Source organism: Berghia stephanieae, chromosome 5, assembly GCF_034508935.2.
Source record: "Berghia stephanieae isolate SIO BIC M18660-M18661 chromosome 5, UCSD_Bste_1.3, whole genome shotgun sequence".
Taxonomy (NCBI): domain Eukaryota; kingdom Metazoa; phylum Mollusca; class Gastropoda; order Nudibranchia; family Aeolidiidae; genus Berghia; species Berghia stephanieae.
This window is the reverse complement of record NC_088364.1, coordinates 71,750,256-71,766,508: the sequence shown is the minus strand read 5'-3', so window position 1 is coordinate 71,766,508 and position 16,253 is coordinate 71,750,256. Positions and strand designations below refer to the sequence as shown.

Below are 16,253 nucleotides of genomic sequence, written 5' to 3'. Positions count from 1 at the left end.
TTTTTGTTTGTTTGTTTTTTTGTTTGTTTTTTTTTTGTTTGTTTTTTTTTTTTTTTTTTTTTTTTTTGGGGGGGGGGGAATCCATCCTGTGTGTGCGTCATTGGATCTAAAAGAGAACTTTTGTTGAAGACCACCCTTTGTTCCGGGTCCTTCGGATTCATTCTTTTGGACGAGGCATTGTTGGAACATTCATCTTGCCATCTGACCTTATCAACCCCTTTTTGATTCTGTCCCCGAGAGATATGTATTCTACATGCTTCCCCCTTGTCTCGCTGGAATATTGTAAACATCAAAATTACAGTATAGTTATAGATGTGGTGGAAAACAAGCTTGTCACTGTGCCCTGAATTTGGAGATGTATGTATGTATTGTGTACATGGTTTTCAGAATGTAAGAGAATGTTACGAAGAGAACAAGACAATTAAGGACAAAGAGTAAAATGTCACCAATGTCTCTCTCTCTCTCTCTCTCTCTCTCTCTCTCTCTCTCTCTCTCTCTCTCTCTCTCTCTCTCTTCCCTCTCTCTCTCTTCCCTCTCTCTCTCCTCTTCCCCTCTCTCTCTCCCCTCTCTCTCTCTCTCTCTCTCTCTCTCTTCTCTCTCTCTCTCTTCCCCCCTCTCTCTCTCTCTCTTCCCCCCCCCTCTCTCTCTCTCTCTCTCTCTCTCTCTCTCTCTCTCTCTCTCTCTCTCTCTCTCTCTCTCTCTCTCTCTCGTCAAAAAAAAAGGCCAAGGAGTTATCTTCAACCCAATTTCTCTCTTCCTTTTTTTTTATATCTATATCCTGATGTCTTGTTTTTATCACTCCCCCTTCCGTTTTTTTTTTAAACTTCCTTTTTCATTTCTTTCTTCCTCTTTTATCTTTCTTTATTATTTTAAAACATATTAATCATTCTACAACCCTACAAGCATGTATTATGTACTCTTTTATTTTCTAACCATCTGGCTTGCCTGTTAAAGTAATTTGTACAGATCTGGGAGTCAGACATAGAAAACAATGGGTAATTAATATTATCAACGATGAAAGTAGGTCAAGCGATTGGCGATTAAGAAGACACTCATTTACCTTTCAACAACCCCCCCCCCCCCCTACCCCCACCCTTTCACATCCTAATTCCTACACCTTTCATTGACTTCATTCAGGTTGGCTTTGATTGCTTTATGCAATATTCCATCCTTCCCCCCCCCCCCCCCCCCAACGCCCCGAAAAAAAAAAAGAATTATAGAAAATGATAATTTATAAATGATTTGGTTTTTTTGTTAAGGGAGGGCGGGGGCAGGAGAGAGAGATAGAGAGAGAGAGAGAGAGAGAGAGAGAGAGAGAGAATAAAATATAATAATGACATACAGCTCTCACAGCAACAGATAAAAGAATTTTATTGACATTTTACGATTCAAGTGGTTTTGTATTGATTCTGTGCTGGTTCCCCTTCTCCCCCCCCCCCACCCCCCTCCCCACAATTATTTGCAGATTTCCCTTTAAAGTGGAATTCAGACTCATTGATGGGAATCCGATGCAAAACATTTTGTTATGCAAATAATTTTGTAAAAACCCAAGCGGTTAGGATAGTTTGGTGGATAGAGCAAATGAATATGGTATACATTCTGAGATGAGACTTCTCCACTGCAGTGTTACTTAAATAGAGCATTTATATAGTGCAATATCCACTAAACGTGCTCAAAGCGCTTTACAATGGATCCCTGGCCAACAGCGACACTTAACATGTAGGGCGGGACATGACTCCTGTTAGGCGATATTACATTTTTTTCAGATAGAGACAATGCTGTTAACGGCCAGGTATTCATTTTACACCTGAGTATGGTGAGAGAAAGTGAGTAAAGAACCTTTTCCAAGGACTCAACTATGCGCCGAGCGAGGCTAGAACCCAGGACCTTCCGATCCGAAATAGAGTGTCATACCACTAGACCACATAGCCGCACGTATACATTCTGAGATGAGACTTCTCCACTGCAGTGTTAACTTGAAGACACTAAAGACATGGAGTGAGTTAGTTTTGGTGTGAGCAAATCACAAGATTGAAAAGCTGATTATGCACAGGCACTTTTTCATTTCAATGATTAGTTAAGTTAGTTAATCCTCTTCGGGCCTTGAGGCACATAGGGCATCCACCAGACATCTCCATTTTTTGCGATCGGCTGCTTTTTCGGTGGCTGTTCCAGGACAGGCCTGCTTCCTTTAATTCTTTCTCCATGGTCCTTCGCCAGGTTTCTTTGGGTCTTCCCCGCTTTCTCTTCCCATCTCCTGTCCAGTACAAGGCTGTCTTGGGAAGTGACCCTTTTTGATTATACAATGGAAATTAAGTTAGACCAGGTCAAAATTTAGTCCAGCATCTTTTAATTTTTTAAATTTTTTTTTTGTAAATATAATTTTATCCAAAAATGAAAAATAATAATTCTGATCGTTTTTCTTTCCACCAGACACGACAATCGACCCATCTCTCCATGAGCGCCAGCGTCTACTCAAACGGTCCCGTCTCCTGGATGGCCTCAATGACAAACTTGCCCACCGGCCTGGCCCACTGGACCTGGTCCAGGGCAACATCCTGCAGCCACCCAATGAGTTGGCCAATGCCATCAAAGGTAAGAGAAGAAAAAGAAAAAAATTTAACTCCGTTCAGATCTTGCCAGACCTGTTTACAATTCACAATTCAACCCAAAAGTTTTCTTGAAAAACTGCCTTAACCATCTCCTTACCACCTACAGCAAAATCATCACATTTGTTACGACACAATATACATTTTTTCTTATTCAGATTTATTTTGTACATCACAAACTTTGAAGAATGATTTGTATTTCATTAATAAGAACATAGAGTTGTTTTGTAGAGAGCTTTTTTGAGTTTAAAAAATCAATTTTTCTGCTGGGTTAGCCTGTCATTTTGGGAAAATACTGAAAATTACCAGTCAGAAGAGATTTTAATGTCATCCTTACATACTAAGCAGTGTCACCAAGCTTTATAGATACTCCTTTTTTAAAAAGAAATAAAAAAAGAACTAAACTTAAAAAGTCGAAAATAAGATTTTTAAAGCTTATGTCCCTCATTACATTTTTTATTCTTACCCAGATGGTACCCTGCAGTTTATTCCAACATGTGATGACGCCTCCACCAGCCAATCGGGCTCTGGCGCTTCTTTCATCGATGAAGAGAGTGCAGGAAGTGAGGGTGCTCCATCTCCATCCATGGACGACTCTTCTGGAATGTCTGATATCTCCAGTCCCATGGCCATCACTCCACTACCTCCTGCTGAGGCAACGACGGCAACGGCTCTACCAATATCCTTCACTTTCCCCAAGTCTATCTCACTCCCCCTCACATTGAATAAACAACAAACGTTGCCTTCGACACTTTTGACACAACATCATCAACAACAACAGCTACAACAACAACAGCCTTTATCATCATCTCTATCTATATCATCATCATTTGCTTCAATACCATCATCATCATCACCGTCATCAGCATCATCATCAACATTATCTAATACAATAAACAGATCTGCAGCTTCGTCGTCATCATCTTCTTCTGTGAGTAAGTCGAGATCTAAAAAGGCCAAACCAAAACCAACGTGCAAGACCAAAATAATCAAATTCCATGAATACAAGGGACCCCCTAATGTCGTGAAGAGTCAGTCGTCCAGTTCTGGCACCACCACCACCACCACCACCTCCACCACAATATCCACGATAACCCCTGTTAGTAACAACATCAGTAACAACCTCACCAATGCCACCACCAACATTAACAACAACAGCAACAACAGTGGTGGCGGTGATAATGTTAACACATCAGACTTAGAAGAAACCCCATACCACATTATGCTAAGGCAACAACAGCTTTTCCTTCAATGGCAGCTGGAATTTCAACAGCAACAGCAGCAGCAGCAACAACAGCAGGGGAGCCCTACATTAAATCCACCGTCTTTATCATCTCTTGGCACATTAGATATATCCAGCTCTGCTAACTCTTCCCTGAACAATAACAACATACTTGTTACCTCTCCTACATCAGCAACCACTCCTCCGACAGCTGTTTTCCAACCAACGCCCAACGGTCTCATCCAGGCTGTATCGCTACAACAGAAGTCACTGCAACCCTTGAACAACAGTGCAAATATAAACTGTGTCACATCTACGAACAGTAACACCAACATCTTATCGGGATCTACCATGTCCCTCAACAACCAACCCACTGTACCAACCGCTATACCACCGCCTCCACCACCCCCTCCTCCACCCACCCAAACACGACCCACCCAATCAGTGCCCCCTAGACAAAATGTCAACTCCAAGACATCCTCACTACCAGCCTCTGCCTTCAACTTCCCTAAAATCACAGGAAGTCTGGAGGACATGAAAGTTGCCGATCTCAAAGCAGAGCTAAAGAAACGAAATTTACCAGTCTCCGGACCAAAACCTCAATTAATAGAAAGGCTCAAACCATTCACCGAATCAAGGGGAGCAAACTCTAGCACTACCAGCAATGGGAAGTCCAATTCTCACAACTCATCAAGAGAATCAACTCCCCTCCAATTTAGTCAGACAACGTTCCATATAAAGAAAGAACCAAATGGAGATGTGACCGCCTCCCCTGTCACCAAACCAATCCATCCATCCTCCTCATCCTCATCCTCATCCTCATTCCCTTCTTCTTCCTCCTCCCCATTTTCCCACCAAATCACACTACCTCTCTCCACTCAGGGCATGAAGACAGTCGTCAGTGTAAAACCCATGGTCAAAGAAGAGCCCATGGCCACCGTTGACATCTCCCCACCGACCTCCCCTCCCACTCTCCAAGCAGCCACCCCCACCCCAACCCCTCAGACACCCATGAGTCCAGACCTAGATCATTCCTATCCCCCTAGCCTCACTCCTACCCCGACCCAAACACCTAAACCCTTTTCGACCAATAATAATTCATTCACACAAAGCCTTCTCAAACAATCGAATGGATCGGTTGCCGTGGTGACGATGAACACAGACCATTCGCGCCCAGCATCGGTGGTCCCCGCAGAAATGACTCCAATGGAAGTGGATTCTGTTTCTGTGGACCTCAACCAAGGGGTGGACCAAACTGCCTTCAAAGCAGCCAGTCTTGGGAGTAGCTCGGATACAAACAGCTTCAAAGCTTTTATCCAACCATTAACAAACACCATAAATCTCAGCCCAGGCCTGGTGGACACAACAGGAAGTCTGAAAAGCATCAACGTCGATTCAGCTACCTCTGGAATTCTGGGAAATACGAGCACAACAGGAAATGGACTAAAATCTGTCAATATAAATTCAAATTCATTTGAAAACGTCACGGGAATCAAGACTATAAACTTAAGCAGTCCCAACCCAGATGGTACGACGACATTGAAGACTATTAGCCTTAATCCCAATATTAATAGTTTGGACCCAGCAACTGCAGCTGCTCTCAAGACACTCAATCTCCGAGCTGGCGGGGCTAATGCGGCTAACTCGAATCTGGCTCAGTTTAAGACTGTCAGCCTGAATCCCGTCGACGCAGCAGCAGGTGGTCTTCGGACAGTGGGCGTCGGTCAAGCCGCTGCCTCTGGTAACGCCATCGGTGGTATCAAGACCGTCAAGCTGTCTTCCCTTACAACCAATCAGGTCCCTGCAGTGCAAATGGCAGCTCCTTTGGCACAATCGGTAAGTTCCAGATGCTTTATTTGCGGCTATAATGTGGTCTTGTGGAATGACATTCGCTTTCGGATCGGAAGGTCCTAGGTCCGAGCCTCACTCGGCGCATAGTTAGAGTCCTTGGAAAAGGCTCTTTACTCACATTCTCTCACTGTACTCAGGTGTATAATGAGTACCTGGCCATTAAAAATGGTAATATCGCCTAACAGGCGTCATGTCTCTTTCTACATGTTCCGTGTTGCTGTTGGCTAGGGACATTTTGTAAAGTACTTCGAGCACATTTAGTGGATATTGCACTATATAAAAGTTCAAGTTTCATCTCATAATGTTGTGCATTTTTTCTATTTCAGTTGGCAACACCAGCCTCCTTACTCCAGATTCAGCAACTTCAACAGCTCCAAACACTTCAACAGCTACAACAGCAACTCCTGCAGCAAACACAGGCCCAACAGCAGCAGCTTCAACAGCAGACCCAGCAGCAGCTGCAACAGGCAGAACAGTTGCCTCGTAACAATAGCGAGCAAGTCGTGCTGGCACAGGCCAAGCAGATCGAGGAACTACAGCGGTTGCTGCAGGAGTCTAATCTGAAACTGAAGCTGCAACAGCTCCAGCAACAACAGCTGCAGTTACAACAGCAACAGCAACAACAACAACAGCCACAGGCTGAGCCTCAGCAGCAGCAGCAGTTGTGGCAAGTGAGAATACCCACCAATATGGCTCAGGTATGTGTTCGAATACAATGATACTGTTGGTGATGATTACAATCAGTGGTAGTTTGGGTTGTTCTGTCTCTGGTCGTTCTTAGTTCTCAAAATCCTTATGTTCAAGGATTTATTTTTTTTAATGTTGTGTGTCAATGGGGGCTGTTTGTTTCTCTGTTTTTGTTTTTGTTTTTGTTAATTTTGTAAGCTTCTTTTTTTCTTTTCTTTTTTTTTTTTTTTTTTAAATATGATGTATTCTATTTGTCACTATGTTTTTGTTTTTGTTTTTGTTTTTGTTAATTTTGTAAGCTTCTTTTTTTTCTTTTCTTTTTTTTTTTTTAAATATGATGTATTCTATTTGTCACTATGTTTTTGTTTTTAATAATTAATTCTCAAATGAAATTGATGTAATATTTTTTTTTTATCCCCAGAATAACTCCTTACTGACCAAAATCAGCACTGACCAGTTGTCTAATCTGACGTCACAGGGAGGTCAACAAGTGTTGACAACCCCTGCTGCATCGCTCAACCCAACCTCCATCCTCACTGGTCAACAACAACAGCAGCAGCAACAACCCAATACTCAGAGTTTGATACACCAACAACAACAACAACAGCAGCAACAACATGGTCACATATTTCTAAATGGTCAAACTCTTCAGCAAACTCCTATGCTGATACAGGGACAAGGAATTCAACAACAACAACAACAACAATCATCTGAAAAACAGCTACAACAGCGTCATCATCATCAACAACAACAACAAAGTCAACAGCAATCCGCTAGTGCCAATCCTCTACTGATTTCATCCAATCCCCCCAGTATTCTAACCTCCTCTTCCTCTGTCACTTCCAACAACAACAACAACTCCACAACTCTTACTACTTCCTCCACAACTACCACCAACAACAACATAATCATCAATAACAACAACAATAACAACAGATCGGAGTCTACCTCTACCACCACCAACAACACACCCACGGCCACCGTCAAACCTTCAACTCCGACCTCCCATTTCCCTCCCATCTCCCTTCCCTATACCATTCACATCAACCTCACCAGTTCAGGTCAAGTCAAACTTCCACCCCAGCTCCAACCCATCACCACCTCCACAACGGCCACGAAAACCTCGTCCTTGACCCAGATCCAGCCCCCAGCACAACTCATGCTGACAGGTCAACACCCATCTCTCGCCGTCACCAGTCTCTTACATCCCAACGTCTCAACTAGCAACACACCCAACCTAGGTGCTACTCAAAACAACAACAACACTACTATCACCAACAGCAATGCAACTAGTTTATTGATGGGCTCCAAAAGTTCCTCTGATACGGGTTCAAATAGTTTGGTAACCCCCGGGTCCTTTAATGCTCTACAGAATAACCAAGGGGATAGCATGTCTGGGTCAAACTCTATAGGTGAGTTCTCTAAATCTTCCTTTCTATTTATATTTTAACAAGCATGCTGTCGTGCGGCTATGTGGTCTAGTGGTATGGCACTCACTTTCGGATCGGAAGGTCCTGGGTTTGAGCATCGCTCGGCGCATAGTTGAGTCCTTGAAGAAGGCCCTTTACTCACATTCTCTCACTGTACTCAGGTGTAAAATGAGTACCTGGCCGTTAACAGTGTTGTATCTGTCTGAAAAAAATTGTAATATTGCCTAAAAGTAAAAGGCGTAATGTCCCGTCCTACATGGTAAATGTTGCTGTTGGCCAGGGACCCCTTGTAAAGCGCTTTGAGCACATTTTGTGGATATTGGGCTATACAAAAGCTCAATTTTATCAATGGCCACACGATAAAGAATCTGTGGTGGGGAGAACTATAAACTTTTGAAACGAACATGGAACAAATGATTAACGGATGGATAGAAAGGCAAATACTTTATTTTGTCCAAAGTCAACATAGCTGGAAGTTATCCCATTACTTTTGATTTTAATAGACAATTGTTCACTAATTTTTGGAAAGATTGGTCGCTATTCTAATGTTGAGTATTTCACTAATGATCTAACAGACAACCCAATCACTTATTGGTAGATGGAGGCGAGAAATAAGAAAATACTCGTATATGCCTGTCTTAACCAGGACTATATGCATGTGAATCAACACCTATTTAAAATTAAATTATTTGTTGAGTTTCGAAAGATGTAATGAATGTCAAACTTAAACGTATAGACATTTCATGTTGAATGCTGTTTTGTTTTCAGGTACGTCTCCATCTCCGTCAGTGTCCAGTAATCTGTCAGCCGCTGGTCTTACTACAACTACTGTCTCATCTACAATGGCAGGACAGCAACTCTCAACAAATAGTAATGGAATAAGTGCAAGGTAATTGCCACCATCATCATCATTGCCATCATCATCACCTTTATCATCATCATCATTATCATCATCACCTTTATCATCGTCATCATCATCCTCACTATCATCACCATCACTACCATCGCCTGTAGGAAATGGGATAACTCAAATAATAGTAATAGACAAGCGAAGGCATAAATAAGAGGTGGAAGGAAATATTCTGGGAACATATCTGGCAAAATAGAGCACTAGCCCTTTCATTGCATATCATCTGATTACAATACCAATAGATAAAGAGTGGAGAAGAAGAGAACAAAAACCCTCCAAAATCTGTATTTCGACAAGAAAAAACAAAACACAATAAGTCATGAACATTTTATCTATTTTCCTCTCATTTCTTGTATTTATATAAATTTCTCACCCAATTTACGAGTTTAAGATTCTTTTGAACAGTGTCCATCCATATCCCAGCACCTTTAGGGAATTTTTTCTACACTAGCCATGTCTGCATTTCTCACAGTCCTTCGACCTCACATCGTGAGATCATCAAACCCAACAATTTTTCAAACACTCTTGATTCTTCTCCTGGGTGGGGATCCTGACCTCCCATAGTGGGCAGGGAGGTACATGCTGTGTCTTCATCCCCCCATACCTGTTTTCCAATTGTTTCCTGTCATTGTCTTGGAATGAGATTACTTAGTTTTGTCCTGATCCTTTCCGGAGTTCCTTGGCTGCGAGGAAAACAGTCGAATGTATAGTTATAGTTTTGGGAGATGATATTTTTTTCCTTGTAAATCATCTCTTTGTTATGCATTGTATTATGTTTAGTTTACATATTATATTATATGATTGGTAAACATTTGAATGTATTCCTTTTAGTTGGAACCTGTGCTTGTGTCTGGATGAGACTTTTAGGTGATCTCAAACTATGTACTTTGATGGTGTGCTCTTGGAATCACATCTGTTCCCTATTTGAACCAATTCCCCTTTGTCTTACCTTTTCTTTTGTGCTTTAATTTTGATTCTAGAACTTTTTACTATCCCATTTTCTTCCTTTTTGCTGGCGCTGATATGACCTTAATGTGTTGCAAGCGCCGTAAAACCCTTAAAAACAAAACAAATTGATTCTTCTCTATCACAAGACGTGAACTTTTCCATCCACAGAACAAATTCATCCTACCCCAGCAGCCTTCAAGAAGCAGCCGAGAGACTGGGCCTGACTCGAATACCGGGCAGTCCATTCTTCCAGCCCGTCATGAAGGAACCGCCCCGATACGATGAAGCCATCAAGACACGACAACAACAGCCTGTGAGTTTTATCATTAACTAACTAGACTTGGGGATATTGGAACCTGAAAAATGGAGATATAGGAATTCTCCAATATTTGGAGATTTGCAGCTGAAAATTACCTCCAAGGCATTCAAACAGCTTTCATACATTGCCATACTTGTTATATCAGAAAAGTGAATGGAGCAGGCACTTATGTTGGTAACAACAAGAGATAAGGTCGCAGGTTCAAACCCCATCACCGCTGCGAAAAATTTTTTATTCTCTAATGTCTTCTGGCACTTTTCTACTCACTTCATCTCTTGTTCATACTTGTTATACTGCCTTTTCCTTGTTGTTATTTTTGTTTTTTCGTGGGGGTTTTTATTGTTTTTTTTTGGTTGTTTTATTTTTGTTCTTTTTTTTTTTTTTGGGTGGGGGGTTATGCTTTGTTCATTCTCATTTTTCTCAATTTCAATTGAATCAAATGAAATGTTTATTTTATTTTATAACGTTCATCTATCATCTATTACAGGGTTCTTTATCCACCAAGAGTGGCAAAAACAAGAAGTCCTCTGCAAAGAGCAGCAATAATTCAAGCAACAACAACAACAATAATAATAATAACAACAGAAATGTCAGTCAGGTGACCTCAGACGACGATGACAAGTCTCAGGCCATGGACGATGTGTTAGAAATTCTCATCAGGAATGGAGGTAATGAATGGTTCTCAGCATTTTATTATTTATCTTTAATGTATTGTCTCTGACTTTGTCTTTGACGACACTCAATGAATGCAAATGGACTGTACTAAATTTGAGGGAATATTGTCCACACATAATATACTCAAGACTTTCAAATGTAGGTTAAGGTGATGTTGAGCAATGTTCAAACTGAAATATAGATAGCAATTTTCTCTTATAAAACAACTTTTCTTGCAGGGATGAGACTACACATATCACTGGTAAATGGTAGGAGTACTTGTATTGAATTTTAATGTCATTAGTTATATGCATATTTTAAGCATATGTTCAGTCTTGTGTATTTGGTGATTTTTTTTGTTTTTGTTTTTTGTTTTAATCCTTTTTTTTCGTCTTATTTTTTACCATTTCCATGTTTTCAGATCTGCCCCCAATTGCAGCACAAGAAGCTCTAATGGTTCCCAAACCTGGAACGGTGACTTCTCCCAAACTCAACAGTGCCAATCATCCATCACAGATGCAGTTACAGCAACAACAACAGCCGTCTCCATCCTCATCCACATCATCGTCATCCTCCTCTACCTACCACCCATCCAATAACAATAATAGCCGGTCCCTCAGCCAATCGTCAAACTCCAGTAGCAGTCACCACGGCAACAGTTTGAGTCCTAGAGACCAGACTCTTGCGTCCACATCCGTCCACATGCAAGGCTTCTATGAAGCTGCCAATAACAGTTTGGGAAACGGAGATATCATTGCGCAGAAAACTCCATCCTCCTCCATCTCAGCCACAGATGAAACGTCTCAATCTGAAACAGGGGAATTGATAGACTGGGACGACATGCATGAAATGCTTCCTTCCCCCGATCTTACAAATATGGACTGGTCCAACGACCCAGGCTTTGGAAACCTTGACCTCGGTGATCCAGGACTTCATTTAGTGGACACCAAACCAGGATTCCAATACCACCATTCGTCTCAAATGTCTGCTGGATCTGAGACCCTGGGCAGACAAGACACTTTCTCTGTCACCTCTGGCACGTCCAATGACACAAACTCAGTCATGACGCCCGGATTGAGAACGCCGAGTGTTCACGGATCGGAGACAGATCTATCCGTCCTTGGTCTGGTCGGAGACTCGAGCGACGCAATGGATCCAGGAACCACAATGGATATGTCGGATTGGTTGGACGTCTTCATGCCATCTGTTTCATCATCAATGAGCAACAACAACAACAACCATCAGTCATCAATGGCTGCCATGTCAACAAACCCAGCTTTGTTTTCCTCCTCGGGGCCAACATCTTCCATACCCCAACAACAACCATTCTCAGCTGACCCAATTTTAACCCCACGTACCCAAATGGATGTTTTGGATTTGTTTAGTTTCGATGACCAGGATTTCGGTCCGTCTGCAATGTGCTGGGATAAACTCACCGAGACTGGAATGAGTAGCTAGTTGATGTGTCAGTTGTTTTGTTCTTTTGTTGTTTTTTCTGTTTTTTTCTAAAAATCATCATGACTGTGGTGATGGAATTAATTTAAAAAGAGATGAAAACAGTATGTTAAGTGGCCAATTTTGTGGTTATGACAGGCAATTGGAATAGATATATATCAGATTTGGATCTATTCTATGTGATGAATGATGGTAAAAAATTTATCAATGATTTGTAGAGTGGATGCCACTTAGTTTAAATGTCAAGGTGAAATAATAGTGATAGCTTCTTCTTACTTGGTGCTTGGATGGGGTGAATTGTGCAAGAGAGAATCAATTCCAACCCAGTAAAGAAACTTGATGAGTTTTTGTAGAATTGCCAACCGGTTGAGTATGTGTGTGCATGAGTGTGTGTGATCCATAAACTTCATCATTGCTATGAGTGAATTTTTTCCCTTGTGTGACAAGAACCACTCCGGCACCCATAAGAACATCGCTTTGCATTACTCAAGGCTATTCAGTGCAGCAAGTGTCAAAATATAATTTTCACTGCCTTTTTGTTGAAGGGCAATATATACCATATCATATCACTGTGCCAGGCGACATTTTTGGGGTGATTTTTTTTTTTTTTTTTTTTTTGAGGGGGTAGTCATTTGTATTTTGTTTTAAGCTGTTATTTAAAACAGTTCATCATTTTTTTCTCCTTTACCAAATTGGGAAATAAGAAAAGGGGATGTGTTGATAAATGTTTGATTTGCCTCTTGTGGAAGGCGAGAAAATCAACCCAAAATGGTTGGTCTGTAATTATCAAATGCGTGTAGATATTTTGAATGTAATGACACATACATGGCATAATGATGTGCCTAGCCATTAAACATAAAAAAAGATTTAACTATGAAGTTGTCTGTAACTTTCTTGAACTGAAATAAATCAAAATTTCATATGACGACATGAAGGATTGAAGCGAAACGTCCTTACCCAAATTTGCGGAGTGCCTGGTTCCCTTCACAGTCATCTTTTATTGATTCATATTTATTCATTCGTTCATTCATTCATTCATTTATTGATTTATTCTTTAATTCATTCAACCCGTCCTTTATTCATATTCATTGATGTATGTACAACTTGTTTGGAGTCTTTCATTACCCCTTTTAATCAATCTGGGCCCACAGTTTGTTGGATCTCGCGGGTGTGTATTGATAGAATACAAGCCAATGATACAAATGTGATAATACTATTGATGATGATGATGATGATGATGAGACCAGCATGACATAATTTCCATTTGTTCAGTTTTCAAACATATGAAAAAGTAGTATATGTAACCAATGACAAAGCAGTAGTTAGATTTACAAGTAAAACCTATCAATCCTGGCACACAGTCGTCGAACTGTGTTGGAGATGGAACCTCATACCTTTGATTTTGTGCGGATAAATGTGTCATCGTTACATTGTGTGAGATGACAACAATCTATCTGGTAAACAGGAAGTTTGGTCTCCTGATGGTTGGGCTCGTTTTCTATGGTATCGTATTTTTTCTTGTAAGTGTAATCCTGTCTGACCTGTGTAATACTGCACATCAAAAACATCTTTATTCAGATTGGTATGTGTGTGTCCCAGGGCCTGTCTTAGAGATTTGAAAGCATTTAGTTGATAAGATGAATGGAAAAAATAGGTATTAAGTTGTATTTTTTAAATTGATTATAATGCCATCAATTGTAGCAATGAGAGATTTTTGAAACCCTGATTCATGAAGTGAAGTATTTTGTATCTGGGTAGTCAGGATTATAAATTATAGCATTTTGATAATGAAGTGTTAGAGAATTTAAAAAAAAAGTAATTTAACTTGATGCTGATGCTTAAATAATTCAAGAAAATTGTCAAAGTTGAATCTATAAAAAAATATTTTTTTCGATACAAGAATTAAAGTGTCATTATATATAGCCAGTAACAATAGCACGTTTGATTCCCAAAATGGAAACCCCTATGAAATAAGGCATACAACAGAAAAAGAAAAAAGATTGATATATGAATTTGAGAAATGTTGAAAAATAAATAAATAGATAAATTATATGTAAATGAAAATTCGAAGTCAGTACACTCATGGTTAATTTTAACAAAGACATAACAGCATCTGAAGATTTATGGAATATATATATATATATATTATATATATATATATATATATATATATATATATATATATATATATATATATATATATATATATATTATATATATATATATATATATATATACATACACATACATACATATATATGTGTGTGCTCATTTCTAGAACAATCTGAATAAAGTTGTTGATGATGCAGTGTCATCTTCATATGCCTGAACTAATTAATTTAGTCATGCCAAACATTTGTTAAGGCAACTGAAGTTCTCAGTGCCGTTTGTTCTCAGGGTGATAATTAAAAGTGTGACATATTGAAATCTGGAATTCATTGTGTAGATAGAAAAACTCAAGTTGTTGGAAGGTTTCCTTGTCTTCCCACAGCCTGGACTGATCGGCTAAATTGTGATCGAAGCGATGCTGGTAAAAATTGGATTCCGAATTCTAATCGGCGTAGAAAATTTTACAGCAATTTCTTTTCCCTTTTTTTTTTTGTTCTCTCACATTCTGTAAATTCTCGAGTCTTCATGAGCGCATGTTGTCAACTCTTTTGGTTAACAGTGTGTAAAATTATGGTGTGTGTGTGTATGTGTGGATTGTGTTAGATGATACTGATATGATGATTGTACATTGATAAATATTTATGGTTTTGTGTGTGTGAGCTATTGTGAGTATCCTATTCTAAGATTTGCCAGTTAGTAACGTTTTTATGAATAAGTAACAGAGATCATGTCGAAGTTGTCTTTATTTTACATGAAAACAACTCCCAAGTTGTTGATTTCTATGAAATATTTTTTTTTCTCCTTGTCATTCAGCAAGAATTGTAGACAAACACAATTTTTATAAGACTGAAAGATGCTTAAACATTGAAAATTATAAGAAAGGACAAGTAAAACTGCCCTTTTAATTTTTAAAGGATCTATCCTCATGTTTTATATTTGTTTCAAGACAGCTGTCAGTGCTTGGAGATGAAAAATGAAATTAGCAAACAATGCTTTAATTTAAAAGACTTAATTGTCAGTATGATAGATGTGACTTTCATTCATTCATTCATTCATTCATTCATTCATTCATTCATTCATCTCTCTGCCTGAACCTTGACAAATGGATTTGAATGAATATATGTATGTATTTACATCTAACAGTATTTGATGGATTATGTTTGTTAGATAATTGATAAATGTAGAGGCCTTCTCGATATGTGTAATATCCATTGCACAAAAGGGATTAAGTACGAGTCAATTATCCCAGTAAGTGTCAATGGTGCCTTTGATATGATAGAAAGCAGTTGGGCCTGCCTGAAGTCTGAGATCGTAAAATATACTAATGAAATGGTGGAACTGGAAAGGCTTCAAATGAGGGGAGAGTACAGATCCTCTCCGAATCCTTTGTATTTTCACTTTGTCATTTGTATTTCATTGATATGACCATGTTCTCTAACAATGACTATTAAGTCATTATTTTTGTTTTTTGTTTTTTTTTTTCAAATTGTATATCATGTAAATATGATGTTGCCTCTGCTTTGATCAATCTGATTTGCAGTGTGTGCTTGTTGCCTGTAGTGAACTTTGAACTTTGAAATAATATCAAGTAATAATTATTGATCATTTCCCTTGAATTATATTATTATGATTGCAGTCTAACTTTCCTTTCCATCTTGATTCCTACAAGCCTTGACTAGACTTTGTCGTCTTGGATTGAATTGGAATTCCAGTATTTTTTAATTTTTATTTATTTTATTATTTTTTAATTATTATTTTTTTTTTGTGATTAAAAAAAAACGAAAAACAATAAATACATTAGGAAGTGTTGAGAATATAATATTATTGTGTAAATAATATAAATAATTTGAAATATGACATTGTAGGTAGGAGAGTTATGAATTGTATTTATCGTATAGAATAAACTTTGTTGTCGATGTGATGTTCAATATAGAGTGCCTTATTTGGCGAACAAAACACATAACGTTTACTTACAAAATATTGTTAGAGTCTTGCTCAGTTGAAGTAGTTATTAATTTATATAATTATTCTACGCTTAGCTATTCAATGACAGTTTTAC

At 39.1% G+C, this 16,253-nt stretch overlaps 1 protein-coding gene across 3 annotated transcripts in view; it reads left to right on the top strand.

The window, feature by feature from the left end:
• Positions 1-14,083, top strand: part of LOC144973568 (uncharacterized) — a 263,850-nt gene extending 249,767 nt beyond the window's left edge. For all 3 annotated transcript variants that reach the window (XM_078916181.1, XM_078916180.1, XM_078916182.1), the window contains 8 exons: positions 2,434-2,595; positions 3,080-5,667; positions 6,009-6,380; positions 6,791-7,781; positions 8,568-8,688; positions 9,826-9,970; positions 10,464-10,644; positions 11,052-14,083. In XM_078916181.1, coding sequence (XP_078772307.1) covers positions 2,434-2,595; positions 3,080-5,667; positions 6,009-6,380; positions 6,791-7,781; positions 8,568-8,688; positions 9,826-9,970; positions 10,464-10,644; positions 11,052-12,088 — 5,597 coding nt within the window. In that variant the 3' untranslated portion in view covers positions 12,089-14,083. The remainder of the gene's footprint in view (positions 1-2,433; positions 2,596-3,079; positions 5,668-6,008; positions 6,381-6,790; positions 7,782-8,567; positions 8,689-9,825; positions 9,971-10,463; positions 10,645-11,051) is intronic.
• The last annotated feature ends 2,170 nt before the right edge of the window (positions 14,084-16,253 follow it).